This window comes from Cynocephalus volans, chromosome 10 (genome assembly GCF_027409185.1).
Source record: "Cynocephalus volans isolate mCynVol1 chromosome 10, mCynVol1.pri, whole genome shotgun sequence".
In the NCBI taxonomy this organism is placed as follows: Eukaryota; Metazoa; Chordata; class Mammalia; order Dermoptera; family Cynocephalidae; genus Cynocephalus; species Cynocephalus volans.
The window spans coordinates 117225272-117242045 of NC_084469.1; the positions used below are offsets into that span (position 1 = coordinate 117225272).

General features: G+C 50.3%; 1 protein-coding gene across 2 annotated transcripts in view; it reads right to left on the reverse strand.

The window, feature by feature from the left end:
• Nucleotides 1–12253, reverse strand: part of WFDC1 (WAP four-disulfide core domain 1) — a 29219-nt gene extending 16966 nt beyond the window's left edge. For both annotated transcript variants that reach the window (XM_063112821.1, XM_063112822.1), the window contains exon 1: nucleotides 12019–12253. In XM_063112821.1, coding sequence (XP_062968891.1) covers nucleotides 12019–12162 — 144 coding nt within the window. In that variant the 5' untranslated portion in view covers nucleotides 12163–12253. The remainder of the gene's footprint in view (nucleotides 1–12018) is intronic.
• Nucleotides 12254–16774: the final 4521 nt, after the last annotated feature.

Consider the following 16774-nt stretch of genomic DNA (forward strand, 5'->3'; position numbering starts at 1 on the left):
GGGTCATTTGTTACGGCAGCTGCAGGAAACTTGGTCTCCGGCACTCTGCCTGGCACATTCTATAAATGTCTGTGAATGACGGCTACCCTGGGAGCCAAGTCCCCATCGCAGTCTCCTCCCTGGCCTCCCTGCCTCCACTCCTGCCCCTTTCCATCCATTCTGCAAACTGCCACCCCAAGGGGATTTTTGAAAGGCACCTATGGATCTGGTCACTTCTGTTCTCCAAGTCCTCGGTGGCTTCCCACAACCTCCCCATGGATGGCTCCTTTCTGTCTCTCACTTCTTAGCCCAGACCTCACCTCTTCCATGAGGTTCTCCCTGATTGTGCTATCTGACCCGACCACTAGCAAGCACATAGCACATAGCTGCAGGGGTTCAAATCCCAGCTCCGGGAGTTTGAATCCAGCTCTGCCACTCATTTGCTGTGTGACCAGGAGCAAGCATCAGTTACTTTATATGGGGACGATGACAGCACCTGCCTCCTGGGGCTATCGTGAGAACTGAATGTAAGACAGGTACAGCACCTGGGAGGGTGTCTACACCCTGGATGGTGTCTAGCACAGTGTCACCAATTATTATTTGCGCACACCGTTCCTCTGCCTGCAAGACTCTTCCCACCCCTGCTTCTCCTGGCCAAATTATTCCTCAGTCCTCAGCTTAAATACCCTCCCTAAGGCAGCCTTCCCCAGGCTAGCTGAGGGGTGTGGGATGTCTCTGGTACAACTCTCCTGCAGTGGTGTCTCCCCCTTCCCCCAACACACACATGCTGAGAGCAAAAGCTGTGTCCTTTCATGGCCTGGCACAGCGGGCACCTAGCACCCAAATGGGGAAAGGCTGGAGGACGTGGGATGTGCCACTGTCTTTCCAGGGCAGCCCTGGCCAGAGCCACAAACCCCATGCGCCGCTGCCAGTGCCCTGTAGGGGGCGTCGGCTCACCGGGAACAGCCCTGACCAGGCGCGTCAGTGAATTTGCAGCATCACAGAGGCCAGTGGTTTTCAGCTGTCTCCCCGGAGCCTCAGCGCCTAAGGCTGAGGGCAAGAGGGGGCAGAAAGTGGGACCATGGGACAGCCGGGGGAGAGTGGGTCCCCCAGTCCTTATGACTGCTTCACCCAGATAATCCATCTTTACTCTCTTATGTATATTAATTTTTTTAAAGTAAATAAATTTTTGAAAAGTAAAAATGAACACTGAGTCAACCTTTGGCAGGTAAGGAAATAAAGGCTTAAGGAGATTGGTAGGTTCACCCAAAGACAAAGGGGAGACCTGACTGGGGGCCAGCTCACCCACATCAGTCTTTTTACCACCTGCTTCTCTTCCCAGTCCCCCTAATTCTTATGCCACCACGGATAATTCTTCAGTTGTGAGCAGGGGGCACAACCCCACGCCATTAGCTCTTAGTTCATTTTCTACAGAATTAACTAAATTGGGCCCAAGTTGGGGCCCCGCCATTTTTAATCCTAATCTCATGTGACAGCTGCCCCAGCCTCCTTGGCAGGGTGATGAAGAATGCACCGCACATCGTCAGAAGGGGACGGTGTACTTTCCACCTAGCCTGTTTTCACATCAAGCCTCATTTATGAAATTTAACGGAACGTGGAGATCAGAAGCGAAACACTGCTCACCAATGCCTCCCGCTCCCATGACTTCCCTAATGGCAGTCCCAGACGAGAGGGTCCGTGGAGAGATTGATTTTAGACGTGCCACTCTTCTCTGAAGAAAATTAAAATGTCATTTTTCGGAATTTGGAAAGAACAAAAGAGATAAGCGCCTTAGAAGCCAAACCTCTTGAGTTATTTACTGCACGGCCGAAACAACAGATGGCCGTGGGTGATAAAGGGCTGATTTCACTGAGGGGCCCAGATTAAAGGATTAAATGTTCTGAAAAATATTTCATGTCATGCAAGGTGACACTCAAGGAGGGCTCTGAACAAGGTGGGTTTCCTGGAGTTCTGAGAAAGAACTGACTTTTACTCAAAGAAATAAGTAGATTACCCTCAAATTTCTTCCCGGCCCCCCTGGGGTTAAGAGCTCAAGTTCATGGCCTAAGGTTGGGCAGGAACTGGCTCCCGGCCCCTCCACTTCTCTGCTCTCTCCCCACTGTTCTCCTCTCCAGCTGCCCTGTTCCCTCTGGGGTCCCCAGAACATGGCAAGCCCAGTCCCACCTCCAGGCCTTGGCACTGGCCATCCGCTCCCCCCAGGTATCTGCCTGGTTCCAGAGTCACCCCTGGGTCTCTGCTCACATGTGCCCTCCTGACCTCCTCTCCTCACCTGAGGTGGCATCAAACCCCTCCCTCGCCACCCCTGGGCGTACTGTGCATTTACACACTTGCTGGTTTGCTGTTTTTCTCCCACTATGACATGCCCTCCAGGGGACAGGGACTTGGTTTGTTCTTGCCTGTGCCCGGCTCCTAGAACAGTGACTGGCACATAGCAGGTGCTCAATAGACATCTGCCGTGGTAGAATGACAGCTGTGAAGATGAGGACGAGGATGAGGATGGGGAATGCCTGCTGGCAGTTTGCAGGGCATCCTTCTGAGCGTTCAGCCAAGGGTAACTGATGGGGCTCTGTACCGTCCCCACGTGGTCGGCCCCTTCAAGTGGCTGTAGCACTGCACTGTCCACCAGCTCCGTCACACTGCTGGGATCCCTTGGTCTGGATAAGAATCTGGTGGGGGCAGGTCTCATTAGTATCCCATATTCTGAAGATGGCACGTGATGCATCTGAAATACGAATCTGGAACATCCTTGGTTTCTGAAGATTTGCTGAGACCCCAGGTTCCTCCTGGCCTTGGAGCTTCCCTCCCATCGCTCCCTCCACTTGGAACTCCCGCCCTACCCTTTGCCCAGCCAAGGGCTCCTCATCCTTTGGGGCAAGAACACACAATCTGTGTCCTACCTTTCAGTGTGCCCAGGACCAATGGGACTGAAGCTCACCACCTCATCTGCAGTAAAGACTGAATTGAGCAGGGACTATGGGCTCAGCTTTAGGAATCAGGAGAGGCTGGGTTTGAACTCCGCAGCTGTGCATTCACACAGGAAAACTGCTAACTTATCTGAGCCTCCATTTGCCTCGTCTGCAAAATGGACACAAAAGCAGCACCAGCTGCAGATGTTTGTCGTGAAGATCCAGCAAGGTCACAGCTGTGCAGTGCTCTGCCCGATGACACTTGGCCATTGTTGGTATCGTCCCTGCTTTTCTTACTGTTGACTCAGCAGCCCCAGAAGCCTCTCGTCCCACAGCCAGACTCTGTCGCGGTAACTTCATTCTCCATCTCTCCCAGATTCCTTTCCCGCCCCCCATCCCCTTCTTCCCTCAATTCACACACAGGATGATGATTTATCGAACACCCACCAACTCCAAAGCTTTAGGTTCAATGATCAGGTGGATGCAAAAGAAACCTAAGAGCTCGTCCCTGCCCCAAAGATCTCTGGTCCAGCTGGGGACACATATGAGAAACCCACAAGCAACAATGAGATGTGGGATTTGATAACCCATCATTGCTGGATTGGACCAGGGCCAGCAACTCTGAGTTCCTAAGAGAAAGGGGTGTGTGCAGAACCCCTTAGGGTGGTCAATCTCGCTCTCCCCATTTTATAGGTGAGTCCACTGAGGCACATAGTCACTGAACAGGGAAGTGCCTGGCTTAGAACATGGGCTGTCTGATTCATGGTGATGGCAGGGAGGCAGCATGTGCACCAGTGCCAAGCTAGGTCCTCAGATATTGAATCCTCAGTAAAAGCCTCTGAGACTGCTGCTATTATTAACCCACTTTACTGATGAGGAAACTGAGGCATAGAGAAATTAAGGGCATGTGCCCAGGCTTATGCAGCTCTCAAGCAGCAGAGGTAGGATTTGAACCTGTGTCTGTCTGACTCCTCCAGAGCTTTCCTGCCCTGGGAGCCTGGGCCTGAGGAGCTGCTTCCCAACATTGCCAGTGAATTTCCTCCTGGTCCCTCAGTCTGGGGCCCCTCCCTCTCACACACCCCTGCCTCCTGCCCTCCTGGGGACCAGCCCTGCTCAGGACATAGTCACATAACTGCTGTCTTCCCCCATACACATTCTAGAAAAAACTGAGCCTGGCCTGGCCCCTGCTCTGCAGCGGCAGCAAGCCCTTCCCTCCCACTTACACTGCTGCTCAGCCGAAAATAAAATAACAGCACATTAAATTCCTCTGAGAAATGAGACCACTCACCCCAGACTGACAAGATCCTTCCTGGAAATCACAGAGCAACCCATGATTTTCATCTTTTATTTTCATTCCTGCTAAGGGATTGTATAGTAAGTCTATCTCAAAATAGCTGCCAAACATAAATTCATGGTACAACTCAGACAAGAACGTTCCAGTTCTGCAGGCCTTACTTGGATAAAAATGATTTCCTTAAGGTTTTGACCTGGTGGGTATTTTTTCATTCCTCGGGGAGGTATTTTCAGAGGCCTCTATAGATTTGCAAAGCCGTCCTGCTCCTGAGGTCCTCAGGAAGCAGGTTAAAGAAGCACCAGTTCTGGGCTCCTTCAGAGGGAAGCCAATTTGGCAAGTCCAAGTCTAGATTCAACTAAAGCAAACAATCTAGATGTGCAGCCAAAGGACGCTGAATAAATACATAAAGGTACATTGTACGTCGGAATAGCACACAGGACTTTGAAAAGAGAATGTGGATCTGCCATATTAACAAACTTACCGTGTATTACTAAGTGAAAACACAAGATATAGGACAGTATTGACAAGCCAGACACAACATACCACATAGTGTATGATTCCACTTCTAATAAATGGCAAAACCACAAAGGCAGAAAGCAGATTGGTGGTTTCTAGGGGCTGGGGGATTGGGAGCAACTGCTTAATGGTTCTCCTTTTGGGGTGATGGAAATGTTTTGGAAGTAGACTGAGGTGGTGGTTGGACAACGCTGCAAATGTACTAACTGCTTTAAAATGGTTAATCTTGTATCATGTGAAATTCATCTCAATAAAAAAATTTGAACAGTATAAATAAAATAACACTAAGAAAAACACGTGTGCTGTGTGCAAGCATAACCACTTCATGAAGAAGTCTAGAAACACATACCCCAAAACATCAACAGAGCTTACATCTTAGAGGAAGAATTTAGATCGTTTTTACTTATTTATCACTTTCTGTATTGTCTGAATTTTCTTTTATAGCAAATGTCACTATTTTAATAATCAGAAAAATATTTTTAAGCCATTTCCATTTAGGGAAAAAGAATTCAATCTCTAAAGCTGCCCTCAATTTACCCACATCCCTCCCTCAGCTCTCACCACCCCCATCATTCTGCGTGCAAGAGCTTTACCCTTCCTTCTTTGGAATGTTCCAGCAACTTAACAGCCAAACCAATAAAAATGCACCCCAGGACTGGTTTGCTTGGTGGAGGAAGAAAGCCAATGTTCCTCTAAGCATTACATGCTCTTGCTCTGGAATTTGGACGTCAAAGACCTAAAAATATGTCTCTCCCTGGAACAGAGGGCTTAGGGTTCAGTGTGCATTGATAAATGCCATTTCCTGATGCTCTGGGACCTCAGCACTGGGCTCTGGGAGCAGAATTTGGTGCAAGGGTAATGGGACTCCCTTGGGGGGCAGTAAAAAAGTCAGAATCTCACAAGACTGCAAATTCAACAAACTCCTTTAATCAAGGTTGTTGTCAATCAGTGCACCTGAAAGCCTTCTAGATCTTTCCATCATAATTTACTCATTCCTTTAATAGTCAATTTATTATTCCCAGGCCTACTACATTTCAGGCACTGGGCTGGATATGGGGAGTGCCGAGTTGAACCAGAAGACATTGTTCCTGTCTTCACACGGCTCAGTTCCAGGACAAGGGACAGACACCATACAAAACATCACGCAGATAAAGCAAACTAATTGCTTCTTTTCGTCATCTGCAAAACTAGTTAGTGGAAAACAAAACAGAGCCACAATAAAAAATAAACCATGCCGATAATAATAATGGAGCTAAATGCCATGAAGAAAAAGTCAGGATGTTGTGAAAGCACGTAAGGGAAATCGAAACGGGGCATTCACAGAAAGCCCTCGGGAGCTGAGCGTGAAGCCTATTTGTCGCATGAGCAGAGTCAGCATGGTGAGCAGGCACTTGCTGAATGCCTGCCACAGGGTGCTGGGGACACACAGAGGGCCACCACCCCTCTGCAGCTCACGTAGATTTCGTGCACCTTCAAAGAATTCCTAAGGAGTACCTTGGGGTTCCGCTGCCTTTTAAAAAAATTATTGTGATAAAATATATATAACATTAAATTTGCTATTTTAACCATTTTCAAGTGTACGATTCATAGCATTAATTAGACTCACATTGTTGTGCAAACATATTTCTACCTATTTCTAAACCTTTTACATCCCAAGCAGAAATTCTGTTCTCATTAGCAGTCACCCACTGCGTCCCCTCCCTCAGCCCCTGATCTGCTTTCTGTCTCTGTGGATTTGACTATCCTGGGCATTTCATACAAACAGTACCATACCCTATGGGGCCTTTGTAACTGGCTTCCTTCACCTAGTATAAATGTCAAGATTCATCTGTGCACATTGTGGCATGTGTCAAAACTTCAGTCCTTTTATGCCTGAACAATATTCCGCTGATGGGCAGGCCACATTTTGCATACCCTTTGCTCAACTAATGGACATCCGGTCTTCTCCACCAGTGACTGTGTGAACAGTGCTGCTGTGAGCATTCGTGCGGGGTTTTCCTTCTGCTTTCCTGCCTTGCTCTTGCATGCACGCTCCCAGATTACGACCACACAGGGACCTAGGATGCTTCTCTCCTTGCTCATTTCACCAGGAATTTCAGGACTGGAACCTCAGATGAGGAAGCCAGGGCCCAGAGAGGAGGAAGTGGTTTGCCCAAGGTCACCTGCAAAGTCACATTATGCATTTATTTTTCATGCCTTCCATCCACCTTCTATCCAGGTCATCTGTGCCATCCACCCTTCCACGCCAGGCTCTGGGCTGGATGCCAGGGTGTGGTCAAGCCTACATGCTTTGCTTCTCCTCTCTCCACACTCAAGTAGACCCAGGGCTCTGCTGGGGACCTTGGCCATGAGCACTCCAGAGCCCACTGAGAACCCTGTTCCTCCAATGGGGCATGTTAGTGGTCTTGATGCTGGAATCCTGCAGGAGATATGGGATCTCACATCTTTCAAGGAGCCAGGAAAGCCCTCGAGGCTCTGGGATAGAGTGATAGCTTCACCTGTCCCTGGCCAGAATGGTAGGAGTGAGTCACTCCCTGTACGGCCTCAATTTCCCTACCTGTGAAATGTCTCTCAGTCAGGGTTGCTGATTGCAAGCAACAGAAGCTTACTATGTTCATTCCCAGAAGCATACGGTATGAGTTTCCTATGGCTGCTATAACAAAGCATTGCAAACCAGGGGGCTTAACACAACAGAAATTAATACTCTTATAGCTCCGAAGAACAGAAGTCTGAGATCAAGGTGTTGGCAGGGTTTGGTTCCCTTTTGGAGGCTCAAAGGAGAAAGCTCTTCCGTGCCTCTCTCTGGCTCTGGTGGTGGCCGACAATCCTCAGCATCCCTTGGCTTGCGGATGCACCCCTCCATTCTCTGCCTCTGTCTTCACATGGCCTTCTCTCTCTCTGTGTGTCTCCGTTTCTGTGTCTCTTCTCTTCTTATAAGGACACCAGTCATACTGGATTAAGGGCCCACCCTAGTCAGGCATGACCTTATTTTAGCTTAATTAATTACATCTAAAATGACCCTATTTCCAGATAAGGGTCACATCAACAGGTACTAGGGATTAGGATTTGGACTAAGTTTTGGGGGAACATAATTCCACCCACAACACAGATCTAACAAGGATTTGAGCACAGATAGTACATTTGGGGCTGGGAGGTGGGGGACGGGGGGTGCTGGGAATCCCAGGAAGCTCCAGGAGAAGAGTGGGAAATTGAGGCAGGAAAGAAGGGAGCCAGTTCCCAAAGTGCTAATGATAGGTGACTGCCCCAGGCCAGTGGGACCTCGGAGAAACCCTGCAGAACACTCTTCACAGGTGTCCCTCCCCAGGGTGAGGAAGCCGGGCTGCTGTCCCCCAGCTCCCTTCGCTCCTAAGGGTGTCACCTCCCCGGCTCCTTGCTTGTTCAGGCTGGCAGGCACAGGTGCTTACAGTAGAAGGTGGCGGTGTGGGAACTCAGGGAATGATGAGGGCAGAGGGTCTTGCCCAGAGCTCCAGGCCATCTGCTTCTCACTCTTGCTACCTCAGCAAAAATAAAGGCACGTGTTGGGAGGCTCTCAAGAGCTCACAGAAATAGCAGGGGGAGGAGAACCAGGTTTGGGAAACCGAGGACTGCAAGTTGCAGGGCCACTGCTGGCTCCTACAGGGCCTTAGTTCTCATCACCAAAGGGCCCCTCCAGGCAGATGAATTGCAAAGAGGCGCCTGTCTGGCAGGGTGCATTACAAAGAGGCACTCCTTGCTCACGGCCCTGGGGGCAGGCACCTCTGGGCAGGTGCAAACTGAACAACTGTTTCCAGCGGCCCTGGATGGGTGCTTAGGGGGCAAAACAGACCCACAGCAGGGACCACCGGGCTGCTCAGTCCCCACACCAGCATGGTGGCTGCAATGGGCCCCAGCTGGTGTGTTTGTCAGGAAGACCCTAAGAATTAACGCAGGACAAACATTTGGCCTAACACATAGTAAGCGCTCAGTAATGACTGCTCTTGTGAGTTTCATCAAATGCCAGGAAAGAAAAGCCAAACACACCAGTTCCACAACTGACTCCGAGCTCCTCAGAAAGGTTATTGGACAAACATTCTGCTTCTGTTTTATTTCCTTATAAATATTTGGTTCTAGTATTTTTTCACATATATACAATGCACATGTAGAGAATGCAGTTCTGTGCCAGGCATGGAGCTAAAGGCTCCATGGTCTTTTCTCTGAACCCTGCAAAGTAGGCACTGCTGTGTCCCATGCTGTGGATGAGGAACCTGTGGCTCAGGAAGGAAAAGGAATTTACTGCAGGTGGCAGAGCTGGCAGGCAGTACACCAGGGACTGCTCATCAGAAGCCTCCCGTGAGGGCCTCCCGTGGGAATACAGGGCCAGTGCCTTCCTCTCTGGCTCGGACAGTGACATGTAAACAACCTGCAGGAAATTAACTGGCCTCACTCTGACCAAGAGAGCAATTCCCTAAACATCAGTCACTCTGCCAAGGGTTGGGGCTTTGAGAAGGAGAGAAGGGAGGAGAGTGGGTGGGAAGCAGACAGCAGGTGCTGGCAGGGGTTTGACAGCCACTCCCCATGTGGAGCCTTGGCCAATTCCAAGGTGTGAATACTCCAACCACAGCTGACTTTGGGCTCCCAAGGTGAGGCGCCCGGGGCGAGGAGCTGGAAGAGATGTGTGTAGCTCCTTGGTACACCATGCGGAGATTGTAGACATAAAGAACCTCAGGGACAGAGAGAATAGTAATGAAATGCAGCAAAATAATTAGGAAGTGATGCATTTCTAATAAGGGGTGCTTCCTTCCTTTCTAATATGAATGACTTGATTGTAAGTTTTTACAATTTGTTTTGTAATAATGGCTGTTCAGCAGAATTGGATCTCCAGAGCGGGTCCAAGCCGGCTTCAGCACAATCCTGGGCACAGGCCTGTCCTCCTTCGCTCCGCCCAACCCCACAGCCCTCGAGGGTCCAGGGCCAAGGCCAAGGGTCGAGTGGGGGTGGTGCCAGGTGGGAAAGTCCTGCCCTTGAGAAGGTGTGGGGCTGTTTACTATTACCCCTAAGTTCCTCTTCGGATGTTTGCACGGAAATTAGAATCAGAACTGAAAGGGCCCTGGAGGTTCTCTGGTCTTCCACCTTCATTTTCTAGGGGATGACCTGAGGCCAAGAGAGCAGCAGCAACTTGCCTAAGGTTGCAACTTCCGGGTCTGGCACCCTGCCCAGGCTCCCTGTCCTCTGAGCCACGAGTCGACAGCCCATCTTTCTCTGGGGCTTTCTTTGAACTTCTGAACATTCGTTCCCATGAACCTCTCCTGTGTCTAGGCACTGGGGAGGGATGCCAATGTCTGAGGATAACTGGGGAAAGCTTCTGTTCAGCCAGGGGCAAACTCTAAGCACACACGTCCTGACCAATGCAGCTGCCAGGCCTATGTTTCTAGAGACACCCCCCACCATCCCGTGTGCACAGCGCCCCAACCCTCCTCAGGTGGATGCCATGGCTTTCCCTCCCATGACATTGTGGGACAAGGTGGGGATAAAGTCAGATGATGTATTAGGAATCTCTTTGATCCTAGAACCAAAGTACTAAATACACATGAGGATTAAATCTTCTAGTTGCACCAGAGAAAAACACACCTCTGAGAAGACACCAGCCCTCCCCTCTGCCAGGACTGACCCCCTCAGGGGCTCCCAGAGGCACTGCTTCTGCCTCTGAGCCTCAGCTCACACTGAGCCTTCTTCCAGGAATGTCTTTCCTCCCCCTAATTCTTAATCCTTCTCCAAGCTCCCATCAGGGTCTCCACTTCCTCCAGGGAGCCTTTGGTGACTACACCAGCTCCTATGAGCTCTCCCTTCTCCAAACACCTACCATTATTTCCCTCTCTGCCACTCTCTTCCACTCCCTGTAGCCTCCTGTTTCTTCCCGTGAGCATCTGCCCAACCTGGAGAGTGTGAGTCCTGGATTAGCCTCAATGCAGTTTTGTGCTCCCCACCGTGACATTACCTCGCCACCTTCTCCATCTGACAAACTCCTTGTCATCCTTCAAAGTCCTAGGCTGAATGTCTCCAACCCTGAAGAACCTCCCCTGGTTCTCCTGGGGCAGAGCTGCACATGTGTCCCTCTGTGCTTCCATTGCATCTGCTCATAATGCACCCACGAGAATGTACCGGGCAGCGACTTACTCTATTGTGCTGACAATGCAGCGGGAGCACTGCACTGAATGAAACAGAGTCCAGCCCTACCCCGAGGATCCTGCATTCCACCTGGGGAGACAAGCACCAACCAATTCCACAATGATTTGATTAAAAGCCGCCAGGATGCACTGAGCACTCACTATGTGCCGAGCACTTTATGCGTACTGAATCATTGAATCCCACACGTACGCTGAGAGTGCTCGTGTGACCTTCTCGAAACCTCTATGTCCAGATACCCTCCTGGCTCACTCTCTCCTGTGCACCTGTGCTCCCTGTGACCTAAAATCACACCCTCCCTCCCCCCTCCTCGTCTGCTTCCTGCTTTATTTCTCTCCTTGGCACTCAGAAACTGAACACACCATACGTTTTCCTTTTATATCTCATTTATTCTTTACTGCCCCCTTTTAGTATGAATTCCCCAGGCAGGGATCCGATGTCTGTATCCCCACAGCCTGGGACACTGCCTGGTAAACAGTGGTGATCAAAACATATTTGTCAAAAGTATCACTCTATTTTCTGGATGAGATCGCTGGCGCTCAGAGATGTCAAACAACTTGCCTGAAGTCACACAGCTGGTGAGTAGCACAGTCTGAATTCAAACCCAGACACCTGGCTCCAGGGCACATGATTCTCACCACTGGCCATGTTGTGCCTTCCCTTTGCACTGCCATCATCTGTCCCTGACTTCCCCCCTCACTCAACTATGCCACCCTCCTCTTGCACACCAAGGACCCTGCACAGTGCCTTCCCCAGGGCGGTTTTTGCGCAGTGTTTACTGAATGCATAAATAAGTGCGTGGATGCAGAACTACATTTCATAAACATGTGGGTATTAATCGTGGAGGCAAAACACTCAGCATAAGTCCCTGGACTCTTCGATTAGGTGCTGCTTTTCAGGAGAAAATGTACTTTGGGAGCAAGTCAGAAGGCAGGCATGATTCCCGCATCTTTGTGGTGTACCGTTTGCCACCACAGGCAAGGAAAGTTCCCAGGGCCGTGAGTCCCACCTGCCCACCACACAACTCCGGCACACTCAGATAAGGAAGACACCTGCCCTGCTGCGTTTGCGGAGGGCACCCGCAGGAGACTGCCCCCCACCCACAGAGGCGGCCCCAGCCTCTCCACCCCGAGCACTTACGCGGGACTTCTCAGCCAGCCTTGCATGCAGTGCCCGCTTCCAGATATTCTTGGCAGACCCGGCTTCCAGGAGAAGGAGCAGGAAGCACAGAGCCCAGATGACCGTCCCTCTGCGGCTGCCCATCCCGCAGCTGGTGAAAGGCATTTCCTCCCTGGGTAGCGACCCTCCAGACACTCAGAGGAGCGGGACCCCTCTTGCTGGCTGGGGCCTGTAAGTGGGACCAGACGTGTGCACGGTCTGCTGGACCTTTTTAGTTCCCCTCAGCTGGTCCCTCAGATCTTGTGTCCGCATCCAGCACGTGTCCCCTCCTCAGTGGTGGCTGGCCTGCCAGGTTATTTTTAGCTTGCCCTATAACATCTGGCCCCGGAGAGTCCCTGTCTGCAGCCCAGGCAGCTGGGATAGCGCTGGCAGCAGGAGGAGGGGGCACCGGGCTTGCTCAGAGATGGAGACGTGGCTGGGAGTGGTCCTGTCCCTCTCCACTCTCCATAATGAGCACTTCCTTGCAGGCGGGGGTGGTCCCCTCCCCAAGGAGATGCGCCGGCTGCAGGGCTGACGGCCAGGCGGGGGCAGGCAGGCCGGCAGGATGGGTGGGGGCTCGGCTGAGACTTTGTCCAAGTTCTGAGCTGGGCTGCCAAACTGTCTGCCCATAACAGCTTGTTGGGAAGATGCTGCCGGGTGGGCTCTGCTTTCCTCTCTCTGATGTGGGCGTGTGGCTAGTGCCTCCCATTGCGTGTTTCTGGGGAGATTTAAATGAAACCGTGCACGTGAAGCATTTCACACACATGAGTGTGCTGCAAATGTCGGCTCGCATGTGCTTTATGGAAGGATGTAGCCCTCTCTGCGCCACATTTCACAAACTTTATGTTCCCTCGCCAGTTCTCAGCACCCTCAAGACAGATACTGTTGGATGCCTATTTTGCAGATGAGGAAACAGGGTCAGAGAGGCACAATACTTGCCTGAGGTCTCGCAGCGATAGCAGAGTGGAGGCTCGAACCCGGGTTTGTCTGCCCGCCGTGACTCATCACCAGGTGAGGCAGGAGGGACTCGTGCTATGGACATGGACGTGCCTGCTCAGCCTCTAAGAGTCTGAGATGCTGGAAAGCCTCTTCTGCTCACAGCCCCTCAGTTTTCTCATCTGTGAAATGTGCGTGCAAAGGCACCAAACTCATCAGGCCTACATGGGGTTACAGGAGACGGCACTGGCCTGGCCCAGCACAGTGATGCTCCATAAAGGCTGGTTCCTCCCTCCGTGGGAACCCTCACCTCCCAGCTGCGGGCAGGGTAGCCTTCATGGTGCCCTGGGCTGGTACCATCAACCCCTCTTGGCCTTTTGGTGAATGATAATAACAGCAAAAATATATAGTCTGAATGCCAGGCACTGTTTGAAGCACCTGCCCCATTTTAGTGCGTTTACATCTCATATTAGCCCTGTAAATACTACTATCCATGATCCACAAGCACAGAGCAGTTAGGACACTTACCCAGTGAGTGTAGGCTACGGAGCAATGCAGAATTTAAGGAAGCTTCAACATCAGAGTCGTGTAAATGAATGAACCTGAGGGTGAGTGTCTCCTTAGACTTGTACTGTAGATGCCTCACTTGCCCCACCCCAGTCCCAGCCCGGGTTGTACCTTAGCCTAGATTCTAGAATATTCCTTCATTCCTTCGTCCTGAAAATGCCTATTGAGCCATTGTCAGGGCCTGGTCCAGGGAACTCTGCTCTCTCTTCTCCTTCAACTCTGGGATGCTGCCTCGATCCCCTCCATTTGCAGAGGCTGCTCACTACTTAAAGTCAGTCGTGATCAGCAGAGGGGACAGAGCTGGTCCCTCCATCTATGAGGCCTTTCTGGAACAGGCCACATGCCCTCTCTGTGCCTCAGTTTCCTCATTTGTACAATGGGGTACAGAGCTAGAACCTACTCGTAGATTTGCCGTGAGGACCTGCTGTGGTTGTGCGAGGCTTTAGGACTCTAAATGTGCTTGCTGTTCAGGTACCATCCTAAAAGTTCCACCTCCTGGGCCACAGCCATCCTCGCCCTGTTCTTGAGGGCCACCCCTTGAGAAGGGGCCACCCCAACCCAGGCCTCTTCCTGAAGCTCCCTGCCGGTTGGGGTCTGGCATCCTGGGCTCAGCCGAAGCAGCCAACACCTCCCACACAGCTCCCCTCACCCTCTTTCTCTTCCACCTTCCGCTGAAAACATGGATGTTTCCTGTCAACGTCAGTGCCACGTTCTCGGCTCCTTTCCTCCTCTCTCTTCTTGGGTGGTCCTGTTTCTCCCAAGAGCACCAGCTCCTGTCCCTCTGGGTGGATGATGCCAGGCCTTTGCCCTTGCTGTTCCCTGGAGCCCAGAATGCTCTTCCACCCAGCAGCTGTGCCACTCGCCTGCCACCTCCTCCAGATCTTTGCGCAGATGTCACTTTCTCAGCGCAGTCTTCTCCTTCTCACTTTGGAATCTCCAGCACCTGAAGCAGTGCCTGGCACAGAGCAGATGCTCCATGAGTATCCTCGAGTGAGTCGTGTGCATCACGTTTCCTCTGCCTGTTGGAGGGCGACTTGGATTTCCTTCTGTATCTGCACTGTCCAGCATGGCAGTCACTTGTCACAGGTGACCACTGAGCATGTAAAATGTGGCTGGTCCAAACTGAGATCTGTCACAAGTGTTAAATACATACCTGATTTCGAACACTTATGGAACAAAAATAATGTAAATATTTTATTAGGAATTTTTATATTGATTATGCATTGAACTGTTCATGTTTAGACTATATTAAATTAAATATATTATTAAATTAATTGTACCTATTTCTTTTACTATTTTATATGGCTACTAAAAATTTACAATTACATGTGTGGCTTGCATTCTATTTCTGTTAAGCAGGGCAGGTCGAAGATATCAAACTCCCTCTCTAACACTCAGCCTCTTCTCACCCAAATTCAAGCCTTGACTTCACTGTTAACACCCCCCTTACTCCCACCTCCACACCTGGTCTCCAATACAGAATCTTTAAAAGTTAATGTATTGTGTATTTTTTTCCTGAAAATGAACACGATTCATGTTTATTGGAAGAGAATTTGGAAAATAGAGGAAAGAATAAAGAAAATCTTTAAAATACCTGTATCCATTATCAATGTCCAGAGATAAACAATGCTGCCTTTCTTTTTTTCTATGTATACATATTAGACATCATGGAGGTCAAGGCTGAGGGTGAGGTCGCGATGGCAATGTTGAGTAGTATTAAAAATACAGACTCTGGAGCCAGCCTGCCTGGGCTTAGACCTCTGCTCTGAGACTTTCCGGCTGTGTGACCTTGGGAAAGTCACCTACCCTCTCTGTGCTTTGGTTTTCTCATCTGTAAATTGAGAGTAACAATACACGTATCTTGCAGAGTAGTTGTGAAGGTTGAATGAGCAGTATGTACAAGACAGTTGGGTGAGCCTCTGTGTCCTCATCTGACCAGGGACTTGTTGAGGACAGTGCTGTGTGCTGTTTGTCTCTGAATCTCTCACGGGGAAGTGGACAGGAACCTCCTTTACAGAGCATTTACCATATGCTAGGCACAGCACGGGGCTCTTCATGTCAGCACCTCCGGCTCCTCTTCATCTCGCTCACTGTGCTCTGGCTTCTTCCTGAACAGCTCCCACCTCAGGGCCTTCATACCAGCTGTGCCCACAAGTGCTCCCTCCGCAGATACCTGCTTAGTCACCTCTGTTCCTTCCAGTCTTGCTCAAACGTCACTTGCTTAGTGCAGATCACCCCAACCAGGCTTTTAAAATCACACCCTGCATTTTTCATACCACCCTAAATTCCCAACCCCTTTTATCCTATTTCGGTTTTTTGCATAGCTTTATCACCTTCTGACCGACCATAAAAAATGTACTTACTATGTTTATTATTGTCTCTCTCCCTGTATAGACAGAATAAAGGCTTCCTAAAAGCTGCCCACATCCTATTCCCCAGAACCTGTGAGCATGTAACCTTACATGCAAAAGGGACTTTGCAGAAATGATGAAGTCAACAATCTTGAGACAGGGAGATTATCCTGCATTAAGCAGGTGGGAGCAAAGTAATCATGAGGGTCCTCATAAAAGGGAGACAAGAGAGTCAGAGTCAGAGAAGGAGATGATGATGGGACCAGACCTGAAGGCGAGAGAGAGAGAGAGAGGTTCATTTGCAGGTGGAGGCAGGGACCATGAGCCAAGGCATGCAGGCGGCCTCTAGAAGCTGGAAAAGGCAAGGAACGGATTCTCCCCTAGAGCCTCTGGAGACAACACAGCCCTGCCAGCACCTTAAGTTTGGCTCAGTGAGACCTATGTCAAACTTCTATTCCACAGAACTCTAAGATGATAGATTTGTGTTGTCTTAAGCCATTAAATTTGTGGTCATGGTTACAGCAGCAAGGGGATGGTCATAATCCCCAGGCAGTATGCAGGCTCTGCAAGGTCAAGTCCACATGCCTCTCACCACCTGCCCCCCCACACCTTGCACGGGCCTGGCCCGCATCTGCACTCGGTAAGCACCGTCCTGATACACAGGATAAACGTAGTCATCATGACCCTACAAGGAATCATCCTTGTTCTGCAGACAAAGAGATGGAAGGCCACAAAAATTAGGTGCATTTTCCAAAGTCCCAGCTAGTGACTGAACTCCAAAGAACTTTTCTCAGTACATGGCACAGGACTTGGCACACATTATGTGCTCAATAAACATTGTTCAATTGAGATATCAGTTCTGTAGCAGGATTTGAAACACAGGG